General features: G+C 42.0%; 1 protein-coding gene across 4 annotated transcripts in view; it reads left to right on the forward strand.

Moving 5' to 3' along the window:
- epha10 (EPH receptor A10) overlaps nucleotides 1–13,814 on the forward strand; it is a 150,174-nt gene that overhangs the window by 117,051 nt on the left and 19,309 nt on the right. For 3 of the 4 annotated variants that reach the window (XM_078268381.1, XM_078268382.1, XM_078268384.1), the window contains exons 4-7: nucleotides 2,199–2,323; nucleotides 5,122–5,237; nucleotides 5,343–5,389; nucleotides 6,981–7,110. In XM_078268381.1, coding sequence (XP_078124507.1) covers nucleotides 2,199–2,323; nucleotides 5,122–5,237; nucleotides 5,343–5,389; nucleotides 6,981–7,110 — 418 coding nt within the window. Of the gene's footprint in view, nucleotides 1–2,198; nucleotides 2,324–5,121; nucleotides 5,390–6,980; nucleotides 7,111–13,814 lie in introns of all 4 variants that reach the window. The other variant, XM_078268380.1, reaches the window with a different exon arrangement.

Genomic DNA, 13,814 nt, shown 5'->3' on the forward strand with positions numbered 1-13,814 from the left:
GGCACATTTTAACACCACTTTAACCAGTGCATTACTTTTGTATTTAAGCCTTTGGGGTATTGTGTGTGTATCAATAGAGAACTCATGCTCACCTGATTTGTATGTGTCAGATTAAGCTGTGATGCGATTTGGTTGGTGTGGCGGCAGGCACCAGTCCTATGCATAATTCAACACACAAAGAAGGAAAAAGAAGCAAACAATAGCCTGCAGTTCTAGATGGGGAGAGCAGGTTGACACCTTGCTCTTGGTTTATTTAGACTGAGTTTCTCTTTGCGTTTGGGTGGCAGGGACTTTAAGAAAGGAAGGGTGTCTGTTAGAACTTCCTTTCACTTTAACCTTTCATTTCATCAACTACCTAGCACCTTTCTCTTTTTCTAAATGTGTTTGTCCTTTGTCTCGTCTTATCCCCCCCCCAATGTACTGTGGGAGTAATTGCTTTATTTTTTTCATGAGCTAGGCTCCAGTCCATTATATAATAAATGCCTGTACATATTCATTAATCATAAAGATTAATCGCTCTGCAAGTGTTTATACATTCCTGTATACTGTTGATTAGCATATTTCCTTCTCTTTCAGTGTCTCTTTTTTCCCTACAACTCCCCTCCCCCTACAGCTTACTGTTTATGTCTGTCGCTTATGTTGCAATATGTGGGTATATTACAATAACTGGATGCCTTTAAAGCAAAGTGTTCATACTTTCAAATGCCACTAATTGGAACAATTAGCTTTTTCTGAACACTGAATATTTATTTATTTTAAAGTTTTTTTTCACATTCAGGCATGGAATTATTGTTTTAATGCAAATCAAACATTAAAGTGCCCCCTTAAACTAAACCAGTTATGTTTTCATATACTATTTCAGGTATGGTGGTTAAAGGTCAGGAAGGAGATGAGCAGGAAGTGAGAAGCACAAGAAAGAGGAGCCGTCAACTGGTGGGGTGACTGAGAGGAGAATGAGAAAGGATAGAATAAAAACAGAAGACAATCAGGGATAGAACGAAATGTCAAGAGATAAGGAAAAGTGACTTTAATGTCGTAGAAAATCCTGAGGATCATGTATTTTTGAATTACATTGAAAGGTTTAAGTAAGTGAAAAACGATAATAATTTTAATCCAGTACAAAAAAGATGACAGGAAACACCCCTGCCACTAAAATTAACCCTAATGGCCTTAATGTCAGCGCTCCTCCCAAACATAAAGGCCTTTTCACTAAGCTAACTGCACCCCTTTATTTTTCTTAGTATTTTGGAGTGACATCCTATTTTGCTACTTCATTATACACAGCATAATTAGCACTTAAGCAAGAGTGGGTGGTGCTTGCCGATTATCATACGATGTGCTGCCTGTCATTTGTTGACAGAAAAACAAAGAACTGATCTTTTCTCAGTAATGAAATTGTTTGCTTAGCGAGCTGCGCCATTACACACTGCATCTAAATTTGGAAAGCTTTGTACGGTATAATTCATCTTCAATTTTGTTCCTCTATTGTGATCAATAAGAGATGAAATATCTGTCAGGCTCAATTTCACTGCGGCTCTTCTTGATTGAGTCAGAAAAAGTTCTGATGTCAGTTTAATTGAGAGACTCTGAGAGGAAACGAGGAGTCCAGGCTAACTGACGGAGTCTCTCTATCCATCTACCAATCCAGGCCCTGTTCAATCACACACACACACACACACACACACACACACACACACACACACACACACACGCACGCACGCAGTGTTTGTCCATTCATGGAGTGCGATGAAGCTGCCTGCTCTGACACAGCTCAGCTTCAATAATTAATCCGTTACCTCTCTGCTACCTGCAAAGTCCACGTACTTTCACTCCCTTTGTTCCTCTTCTCTCCTTACATCCTTGTTGGACTTTCCCCACTGTCCTCTTATGCCCACAATCAATATTTGCTTCCTTCTTCCTTTGCCCTCTCATCTCAGATCTGTGAATACAGTAGGGTATACTGTATATATCAATGCCTGCTTTTTGGCAAAATCCTCCTCGTAAGAGAATTCACTGTCTTCCTCCCTTGACCTTTGCCTGCACCGTCAAGCTTTGTAAAAACTGGGAATACAGCAGAGAAAGACGGTTTCTGATGTTCTCAAGAAAACTCTTCGAGCCATTGTATTTATATTGAATGAGACTGTAATCCCCAAACTCACCTCTTTCCTTTCTCTCTCTCTCTCTTCTCGTCTTTGTAGCGCCATCTCTGATCAGTGACCTGCGAGCGGAGAAGATCGAGCAGAAGAGCATAACCTTGGTGTGGAGGGAGCCGTCTTACCCAAACAGCAGCCGCACTGAATATGAGGTCAAATACTATGAGAAGGTAAATCCACTGGCACAATCTGTCCACGTCATTGTTTTTCACTGATGTTTTTCTGCTACATCACTAACCTTAGTTTGTCATGTTTATTCTTGATATAAATTGTGTATAAAAAAAAAGTCCAGCAACCAAATGGAGGGAAGCAATGAAGGAATATAAAAGTTAAAGGAATATGTTTTTGAATATTGTCCCTTTGGTATTAGAACCCATATGATACAGCATGGCTGATTTTATTTGACAATGTTATCCTTTTACCGATTTATAAGTATTGGTGCCAAAGAAAAGTTTGAGGCAAATGGGAAAACGGTGTCACCATAACATGGTTTTGTGTACCAGAGAGCACTGATAGGTTAATTATTATGTGTAAAATATTCCGCTCTGTATATGTTTTGGTCACAATTCTTTGATAACCACATTTGAAGGATATTAAAGGGATACTACAGTGATTTAGTCTTGCGCTTCCATAAAGTTATGGGACTCACAAGAGAAATAAACGGTCAAAATCACAGTAGCAGAGACCGAAAGCTTAAAAAGTGTCCCATACTGTATAATAATGCAACTCAATAGTGTCTTACATTAGATCCTCCCTTAAGCTTATTTCACAGTCTGAGGTAGAACTCCTCATGACGAGTAAACTGAACTTCTTGTGTAACATTGATGGTAGGCCCCTTTTTAATGATTTATTTTTTATATATTATTAGATATTCATTTTCTTAATGGTATAGGTTTCTGTAAAAACAACAATTAACAGCCAGTATACTGTATAAGTATTACATTTTTTTTTAAAACTCTTAAATATCAAAATCTGTATCGAAATTGAAAATCCAGTATCATTCGGGGTCCAGTTGGTATCCATGGTGACAGCATAGACATTCAAATAATCTTCATGTTTCCTTTTGTTTTGGTAAACCATGCTAACATTGGTGATAAAAACTTTAAGGAGAACAGAAACTTTCAACAAAGGTAACAAGGGGAAGTGATATACTGACTGCTGTTGTGTTGTGTGACTTTGGAGCAAATCAGAAGTGGTATTTTTACAACCCTTTCCATAAGATTAAATAATTGCCTTTAACTGCTAAATACTGAGATGTATTTTTAGTGCATTTCAAGGGCCAATTATGTATAACCCTGAGTCCATGTTACTGACACATTTTCTTTTGCTCTTATGGATAACCAGTGTAGTTTCATCGGCCTTATCACGCTCATTTACTATAGCACTTCAGTCACACAGTCAGATTGTGACAAACCAGGATTCACAGTAAATCTGTCATGCACGTAAATCACAGCTGTCACGCTTACACATCTCCATTTTCATAGGCTGTATTTTCTGGAAACGCAAGGTCTTTGTATTTGGCTGTGTCACACTCGAACCCATTTTCACACCTCCTTCTCTTCTCTATGCTTTGCCATATTTAATAAAGCCCTGCTCCTCACTGTTCTACTCCCACGTCTTTAGAAGAAAAGAAAAAAGATTCAGAGGAGAGGAGGGGTGGGTGAGGAAAGACTTGAGGAAAGAGAGGAAATAACAAGAAGTATACAGCAGAGCGTTGTGAAAGAATGAGGTGCCTGTGTGACAAGTGAGGGAGAGAAAAGGTTAGAGAGGGTGTTAGGGACAGATGACGGGAAGATGACTTGGTGGAAAGATGCTTTTAAGAGGACAGTGATAAAAAGAGAGGAAAATTGGTGACAGGCCACAAAATGAAAAGACAATACAACTACACTGTAGCAATAAGCCATTTAAAGTATGAAATATGGCTTTGCTTAGTCAGTGTATAACCCTTTCCTTCTATTTTTGTATCAGGATGCAGCTTTACAGTATGAACCCACATATTGCTGTATGTGTATGTAAAAATCTGTTTAATCTGGATCACAACAAATAACACATTGTGACGACATTAATGACGAACAATGGTGAGACTAATAATGATTAATTCACTGTTTATTCATAACTTGGTATAACAAAGTGTCATCTGTGACCAATCATTTCTGGGGGTTCTGTGTTTTCCTCACCATCCTCCCATGCCCATCTCTTCTGTGTCACATACTATATTAGCTCACTCCACAGGAGTCACTCATTATACAGTAGCTGCCATTCTCTGTCTCATTTCATCTCTCTTTATTTCATTCTGCCTGCGTCCCTCTCTCTGACGTTCGTTCTGCTCCATCCCTTTAAAAAGCAATAAAGATCATACAAGTAGCATTGTGCACACTCAAAAACTTACTCTTTCACTTGCTTTACCGTGACTATTAAATCTGATTTATCATCAAAGCTGTAATAGAAGCTCAACCTCAATTGAAGTGATATTGTTGACATGCGGAGGCATGACGTGCAAAGATAAAATAAGGACTATTTGTTGAAACAAGGTGGGAAAGGGAACGCAGGCAAAAACAAACCTATCAAACAAGTGGAGTGATTATGTTAATGTGTCACCTACTCATTGCCCCCATTGTGTCCACTTGTGTGAGTGAGTCATTCTCACAGACAGAAACAAATGAGCACCATCTTTCATTTGTTTTCTAAAGATCTCTCTAATGAATAGAGCCGTGCTTTCATTACCGAGGTTTTTCATAATTTACTTCCAAAGCAGAGAGCGATACTTATTGAAAGCAGTTTAAAGAAGTCTGACTCCTCAGCTTGTCTGAAAAAGTTGTCTGACTCTTTGAATCGTCTCGCACGTCTCCCAGCATTACAAACTGTGCCATGAAAATGAACAAGGCATCTCACAAATGGATTCCACCTACTCGTCGCACTCCTCCTCCTTTGTTTTCTCCATGTCTCACTTCACTTTCTGTCTCTGCAGGAACAAAAGGATCAGAGTTATTCTACTGTGAAGACCGCCGCCACACGGATCAGTGTCAACAACCTCAAACCTGGCACCACATATGTCTTCCTCATCCGCCCTTTCTCCACACCGGCCCCCTCCTCATCCCTGTCCTCCTCCCCTCTGTCATCACCCTCTGCCTCCTCATCCTCCTCTACTTCTTCCTCTTCTTCATCGTCCTCCTCTCCACCTCCCATCGACTACGGAGCATACAGCGCTCCCCTGGAGCTACAGACACTTGGCGAGTGTGAGTAGCCGTTTTACGCCTCCTCCTCCCCCCTTCTCCTCCTCACTTTCTCTTCACTCCCTCGTCTCAGCACCGCCAGGCAGATTGGGATAGGGGGTTTGTATAGGCACCTGGCCAGCCCACACAATTAACCGTGCGGCTAGAGTGAGAGAGAAATGGGGAGAGACAAAGAATGGGAAGTGACTGTGTCTGAGATTATGTGTGAAGATTTTACTAGTAAACTGTGAAATGTTTCTCCTTTGTGCAAGTTGATACCATGTCCCTTGTGTCATCTCATGAATCCTTTGTTTTAAACCTTTTATTTACCAGGAAAGGGATTTGTTGAGCATTCAAATTCTATTTCACCTGAGAGTTGCCCTGCACAAAAATCTTCTACAGTTGGCCAAAGACCAGTTTTACAGATTATGTATTTGTTTTTAAACGAATTGTGTCACACTTCTTTGTTTTGCTTTAGGGTGAGTGCTCTTAGTTGCACAATAACCTTTTTGGGATAATGCATATTCAGTTTGCTTCATCTGCTTCAGGCTAGATCAAGAGTGAAATGAGTGATGACCTGACACACTTACAATGCAGCAACACAGAAACCTGTAGTGGCCACGTACGAAACGCAGGCATGCAAACAGATTTTATACAATACTAACAATACATTATCATCAACCTCAATCACACAGGTATGACATTTATCTGTCAAGTGAATAATGCATTAAGTGACTATAAGTATTTGTAGGTTGATTGTAAGCAAACAATGGGTGGGTGTACAGCTTCAATACAGAGGGGGAAAATTCATGTTCTTTAAGTGTTTACATTGTGGTGCTGAAAATTAATTTTCAGTTTTGTTAAGATAACTGTTAGCTACTGCCTGCTGTGCTGTGTCCCAGGATTGTAAATATTGCAGATCTGTTGAGGTTCAAAGTTTAGTTTTTTACCTTGGTAACAGTAGATTACAAAACTATTACTGTTTTAATAATTGTACAAGTGATTGCAAGGTTATCAACAACCCTTAACTTTTAAACCAACATGGATGAGAAGACAACTGGCAAACTTGCCAAACTGCCATCTGTGGATGAAGTTAATGTAATGTGATTGACAGTATACTGTGTATTACTGAAACACATGGTGTCATATAATTTCTGTTCCTTTGAGTCATTTTAGTGAAGCAGAGTGTATGAAAACTAGGGCTGTCAATCGATTAAAAAATGTAATCTAATTAATTACATACTCTGTGATTAATTAATCGAAATTAATCGCATACATAATTAACGGTGCCTAAACCGATACTTTTTAAGAAAGTAAAAAAAGAAAAGGAAAAAAAAACAATTGGTGACAATAGGAAAACATCAGTTTACCCTTCACTCTAATCAACTGCCTGTTAAATGAATTTGCCCCTAAAGGTCATTGCCTTATTTGATCTCATCTATTGTTCTTGTTCACATCTAATATACAGTAATTGAATGTACAGTATGTGCACTGCATGCTGGTGTGTTAAATTGTGTTTTTATGGAGTGATGGCAAACGTGTAGTTCTTTGCCCAGCTATTTGTTGCACACCCATTTCAGCTAAGGTATATGTTTTTGTTCATATGTGCAATGAGCGAGTGTTTTGTCATTTCCAGTGGCACTGGCGTCCAGTGAACAGAGTCCAGTGGTGATCATTGTCGTCGTGTCCGTGGCCGCCCTGATCATGCTGCTCTCCATGGGAGTTGGCCTGCTCATCTGGAGGAGGTAGATATATATAAACAGTTGTAAAAACATGCATTATCCATTATCATATATTACATTATCCCTATGGCTCATTCTGTCATTCTAAGATTTTAATACCCTCTGCATGTTACACAAACACACTGACATGCGCATGTGTACAAACACTTATAGACTCAATCACATATTCAGTCAACTGTCACACAATACTCTGTTAAATCCAGATTACAGTAATCCAGTGACAAGAGGAGTTCCCTCTGTGAAAGGAATGTGCAGCGACGGCAAGAGAATGGCTTACACGGTAACCAGTTAGACTCATCATTTAATATGCAACATAAAGAAGTCAGACTGATAATGGTGGTCTGTGTCGAGGGTAAAACGTTGGCAGGGTCAAAACCTATTTTGATCATTTTCTTGGCTGGGAGTTCATAGTTCTTTGCTATCTAATTAGTTTTCACATAGAGAAGTGGGAATTGTGAAGCAGCAAAGAAGATGAGAGAGAGGTTAAAGCAGGTTCGCTTGTATAACTGTCATATGGTATACTCAGACCCATAGTTGCCACTAAAGAGAGTTCAAAACTCTTTTGTGCTTTTCACAATAAAGAGTGGACAGTCCAAATTCATTTTTGACTACATTTTGAAAACAAGATCCAATCAGAATCAGAATCAGAGAGGGTTTTATTGCCAAGTACGTTTTTTAACACATACAAGGAATTTCTTTTGGTGTTGTTGGTGCACGTCACACATTCTCTAGATGGAATATTAAACAATATAAGTATAGGTATAAACAATATAATTATAAGTATATGTACACAGTATGTATTAAATTAAAAATAAAGAATAAATAAATATATAAATAAAAAATAAAGAGCATTACAGCAGAGAGAGAACAGTGGCATGAAGGTGGAGTGTCAGGGTGGTTTCCGGGCCTTGTTAATAAGGCTAGTGGCGGAGGGGAAAAAGCTGTTCATGTGACGTGAGGTTTTGGTCCTGATGGACCTCAGCCTCCTGCCAGAGGGGAGTGTCTCAAAGAGTTTGTGTCCGGGGTGGGAGGGGTCGGCCACAATCTTTCCAGCACGCTTCAGAGTCCTGGTGGCGTATAAGTCCTGGAGCGGCGGCAGATTGCAGCCAATCACCTTCTCTGCAGACCGAATGACACGCTGCAGTCTGCCCTTGTCCTTGGCAGTGGCAGCAGCGTACCAGATGGTGATGGAGGATGTGAGGATGGACTTAATGATGGCTGTGTAGAACTGCACCATCATTGTCTTTGGCAGGTTGAATTTCTTCAGCTGTCGCAGGAAGTACATCCTCTGTTGTGCTTTCTTGACGAGGGAGCTGATGTTCAGCTCCCACTTGAGATCTTGGGAGATGGTAGTTCCCAGGAAGTGGAAAGACTCCACAGTGTCAATTGTGGAGCCACAGAGGGTGATAGGGGCAGGTGGGGCTGGGTTCTTCCTGAAGTCCACAACCATCTCCACTGTCTTTAGAGGGTTGAGCTCTAGATTGTTTTGCTTGCACCAGGTCACCAGGTGTGCAGCCTCCCACCTGTAGGCGGACTCGTCACCATCAGAGATGAGTCTGATCAGGGAGGTGTCGTCCGCAAACTTCAGAAGCTTGACAGACTGGTGACCGGAGGTGCAGTTGTTGGTGTACAGGGAGAAGAGCAGGGGGGGAAAAACACAGCCCTGGGGCGATCCGGTGCTGATGGTCTGGGAGTCGGAGACGTGTTTCCCCAGCTTCACATGCTGCTTCCTGTCAGACAGGAAGTCAGTGATCCACCTGCAGGTGGAGTCAGGCACGCCTAGCTGGGAGAGTTTCTCCTGGAACAGAGCTGGGATGATGGTGTTAAAAGCAGCGCTGAAGTCCACAAACAGGATCCTGGCGTAGGTTCCTGCGGAGTCCAGGTACCGGAGGATGTAGTGTAGGGCCAGGTTGACTGCATCGTCTACAGACCTATTGGCTCTGTAGGTAAACTGCAGGGGGTCCAGGAGGGGGTCTGTGATGTCTTTGAGGTGTGAAAGCACAAGGCGCTCAAAGGACTTCATAGAGGTCAGGGGCGACGGGTCATTAAGTCCTGTGGTCCTTGGCTTCTTGGGGACAGGGATTATGGTTGAGGTCTTGAAGCAGGCTGGCACGTGGCTTGTCTCCAGTGAGGTGTTGAAAATGTCTGTCAACACTGGAGACAGCTGATCAGTGCAGTGCTTCAAGCTTGACGGGAAGACAGCATCCGGTCCAGCAACTTTCCTGGGGTTCTGTCTCCTAAAGAGTCTGTTGAAGTCCCGCTCGTGGATGGAGAGAGTCGTCACTGAGGGGGGTGGAGGGGGGGGTGGAACCTTTAAGGAGGGCAATAGGTGCTTTCTGACTGGATAGTACTTGTACTTTTTAGAGGAAAAGTACACTTCTAAGCAGTTCTAAGAACTACTCTCCCCCAAAATCTCTTTTTCCGTTTGCATTCCCACTGGCCAAGTGGCCATAGGGACTGGTAGGAGTGGTAAGGGAGTGATGCAAGCACGGCAACGGTCTTTATAGCATCGTCACTAGACCTTAGCGCCACATACAACAACAACAAAGCAGCATTCCGTCCATTCTCGTAGTAATTCACGTAATGTTTTGCTCAATACAGACAGGGCTTTATTACTCTCGGAACAGACCCCGCCTCTGCCTGCTGTGCTGTGGACGTGTGTGTGTGTGACTGTGTGTGTGTGTGATGGCCAGCGAGCCGCAGGACACGCTTGTGGAGTTTAACTCCGAAAAGACAGTTAACCACAGGTTCCCATTAATCTTATGATGGACATGTGTTGTGATATTTAAACAAACGAACCGTCAACGGCGAAATAAAAGCCTCTTATTTACGAGAGCGGTCTGAGAGACCTCCAACTCACAGCGAGGTGTCTGAGCAAGACTGGCCGAGCGACGAGCTAGAAGCCGGGGCAGGCGCCTGCTGGCTGTCGCCTGCTGGCTGTCGCCTGCTGGCTGTCGCCTCACTTCATTGAGCTTCTCAACTCCGAAAACTTTGAAGCAAATTGTCAATTCGGCATCAATTTTCGCAAGACTGCCTATATTCAAAATCTAAACAGTTAATTTCTCGCCTAAAACGTTGTCAGAAGTGAATTTAATGATGAATAAGATGGTGAAAATTGTTAAAAATGTCCCGTTGTTGGTTGTTGCTCTGCTGCAAGTTCCGAGTTGGCAGTGGGCGTGACTTATAAGTTAGACCAATCAAGTACACCTAGGAAAAGGGAAAATACCCTGCTCTGAAGTAGGAGCTAAAAAAGTACGCTACTGCGGCCAGAGGAACTTAAATAGACCCACATTTTTCCTGTCGGAACACGATGAAAAAAGTGTTCTAGGAACATTTAGTTCTAAGAACTGCAAAAATCTCTCCGGTCGGAAAGCCCCTATTGGTGGGGAGGCCCAGGACCCTGCTGAGGTGGGGGAGGTGGAGGTGAAGCACAGTGGCTATAGCTGTAGGGAGGTGTCGTGGGGGATGGTGTCAGGACTGTCCTTTTGTCTTTCAAATCGAGAGTAGAACTCGTTCAGGTCGTTGGCTAGGTGTCGGTCATTGAAGGAGTGGGGGGGTTTTAGGTGGTGTTCTGCCTAAGTCCTTTCCAGACAGTCGCAGAGTCGTTAGCTGAAAACTGGCATTGGAGCTTCTCAGAGTACCGTCGTTTAGCCTCCTTCACTGCCTTGCTAAACTTGTACTTCGACTCTTTAAATCTGTCTTTGTCCCCACTCCTGAACGCCTCTTCCTTAGCCAGCCTTAACCTTCTGAGTTTGGCTGTGAACCAGGGTTTGTCATTGTTGTAACTTACCCTGGTGCTTGATGGAACACAGCAGTCCTCACAGAAGCTGATGTATGACGTCACAGCCTCTGTACTCATCCAGACTGTTTTATAGCAGTCCTGAACACATCCCAGTTAGTAGAATCACAACGACTGGAGATCCTCCACAGCCTCACTGGTCCACTTCCTTGATGTCCTCACTACAGGTTTGCAGAGCTTTAGTTTCTGCCTGTAATGCCAAATAAGATGGTAAGAAGGTATTTAACTTAAAACAAATGGTTGGAATTCCAGGTAATTACAACTTCCTCCTCTGTTACTGTGACCTTTCAGCATACTGCTGCAGTCTTATTAAATAAAGAGAGTTTTGTGGTGACCATTGAGACTGTAGCAAGCAATGTAAGAAGCTTTATTTCTTTATTTCTACTTTAAAGGGACAGCCTGGTACAATTCAATTTTGGAACATTTGAGAACTAAACGGCATGGATTGTAATGACCCAACGTAAAATTAGGTCAAGCAAGCCAGTATGTGTTATTATGGCATCATTTTTAATAATGTAAAGTAGGACAGTTTAAAGATATACGCCTAATGTTTTAAATTAGTTTTGTAGCCTCAGGTAATTATTAAACATTGCTACACATTTTCCAGCAATAACAGCATAGTTGCTACAGTAGTACCTCTGAATGGACTAAAGAGTGAAGCAACTATAAAAGAGACAACCAACAGAGTTTCGGCTGGTACTTAAAAAAAAATATCTTGCTGATTTAAATTCAGCTCTGTGTTATGGCTGTGTTTAGATGAACAAACACCGTTCATTCTTCCCTCTGTGCTGCCAATGGACGGAGCTCCCCACGGAGCAGAGCAGCGAAGGTCTGCCGAGATCCGCTGGATGGTGCAAAACTGGCCCCACGGAGGGAAGCCATACACCGTTCATCTAAACGCACTGCCCACACAAATATGACACAAAGCTGGTTTTAAATGGGCAAGGTTCCCCTTTAAGAGTGACTATTGCACCTAATAGGCTAGCACTTATTAAAGTTAAATATCCACATGAAATAGGACTCGTTTCTGTTAGTAGCATTAGCTGTGGGGACATTTCATTAGAGAAACATTTACCGATGTTTGACTACTTCAAAAGTTTATATTTGGGGCTTATATGCAAATCAGTGCCGGCAGTTGTCCTATATGATACTCAAGACAATATAGACAAAACTTGAATAATAATTGAATTGTTTTTGCTTTTGTCAGTCTTTGCGGCAAGGATCACATAAACTAATTGAAGTTTATGGTCCTACTGAAAGTTGCACACAATCAAGCGATCAATCAACCAGATACTTAATACATTGTAGCATAGCTTTGTTTCAATTCAATGCTGCTATTTTACATAATCTCAGGCGCTTTAATGCATGTTTCCTTGTCTTGTTTATTGAGTATATCTTGCCGTATACTTGCATGTTTTATTCAGCTGAGCAGATGAAGGGGGCGAGAGTGCATTTCTGCTTGTCGTTCCAACCACTTTGCTCTTTGACTCCTGTCCAATTCTATATTCTGCCAGCTCGCCTCACACACTCCCACACACAGACACACACGCTCACACAAGTTATAGTGTACATTCCATCACAAATGCAAGCGCATAGGTAGGGAGCCCATATCTACTCCCACACAGTTACACACATGACCAGAAAACAATTGGGGTTTGTTTTTTAATATCATTTGGCTGGCATTCAGTTGATATTTGTCCAGGGAGATTTTTTAATACATTAAAACAAAACAATAGTTTGTGTGTATTCTTTTGTTCTGTCCTCTACACACACACACACACACACACACACACACACACACACACACACACACACACACACACACACAGATCTACATAGGTGCCACCTCTCATCATGATAAAGCAAAGCAGGCCTATTCCACAGCTACCTGTATAAAGAGGGGATTGTGACATACAGTATAAAGACCACCAGACCGATTCGAGATAGACACAAACAGTCCAATGATGGAGTCAACCGGGTGTAGAAATGGGTTTTATTCACTACCTGCAGCACCATACAAAGTGGTGCTGTCAGTTAAAACATCTATAAAAGAATATACGGGAATAGATGCAGCACTCAGCCGTATGAAAGCAACATCACTGCAGTAGAAAAACAGAATTTACAAAAATGTGCTTACTCTCAGTGTACAAGACACATAAGTATTTAAATACACCGTTGCTTTGAGGGAAGGCAGCGTCATCTCCTTGTGTGCGGTCTAGTAATAAATAATAATGATTATCTTTCTCTCCTTTATTTCCATCACTGCATTCATTGCAAGTGGTCTCCATTGTTCATCGCTGCTGGACCATTAATTTGCTTTTCATGTTTTGCATAGAGACAAAGAGGGGAATGGCTTGATGCCTCAATTACCATGCTCTCGTGTTTGCAAAGACAGCCAGCTCCCGGCTACAGCTGGTGGGGTCTCGGTTACATCGATCTGCCTGCTCACACAGACACATGCAAATGAGTCCCACTGCACACACATGAAGGCACGGACACATGCGCTCACATGCGTTTGAGTCATGCATTTGCATTTGCATTTATGGAAACCCACATTATCAGAAAAGCTGGCTCTCACTTTTAATGTAAGTATGTGTCAGCAGGTTGGCTGTGCCTCTATGTAGTCCAAAACACACCAGCAGCTTACTTGCCTCTTGTTTTCTATGTAAAGGTATGTGATTGACAGTATGCAGCACTGTCGTATTTTCCAGTATTTGTGCCGGTTGATGATTCGGAGTAGTACCGGTAGTGTTTTTAGATTTACTGTGTCAATTTGTGCATCCGGGCTACCGTACTGACTTCTGATCTTGTTTGGTGATATCATGTCCTTTATTTGGGTCTTACACCTATAACAGTGGACAAGGTGAAAGTCATTGAGGAATAAATGTCCAGACCTTTACAAGGCGCT

The sequence above is a fragment of the Sander vitreus genome, chromosome 14, assembly GCF_031162955.1.
Source record: "Sander vitreus isolate 19-12246 chromosome 14, sanVit1, whole genome shotgun sequence".
NCBI classification, from domain to species: domain Eukaryota; kingdom Metazoa; phylum Chordata; class Actinopteri; order Perciformes; family Percidae; genus Sander; species Sander vitreus.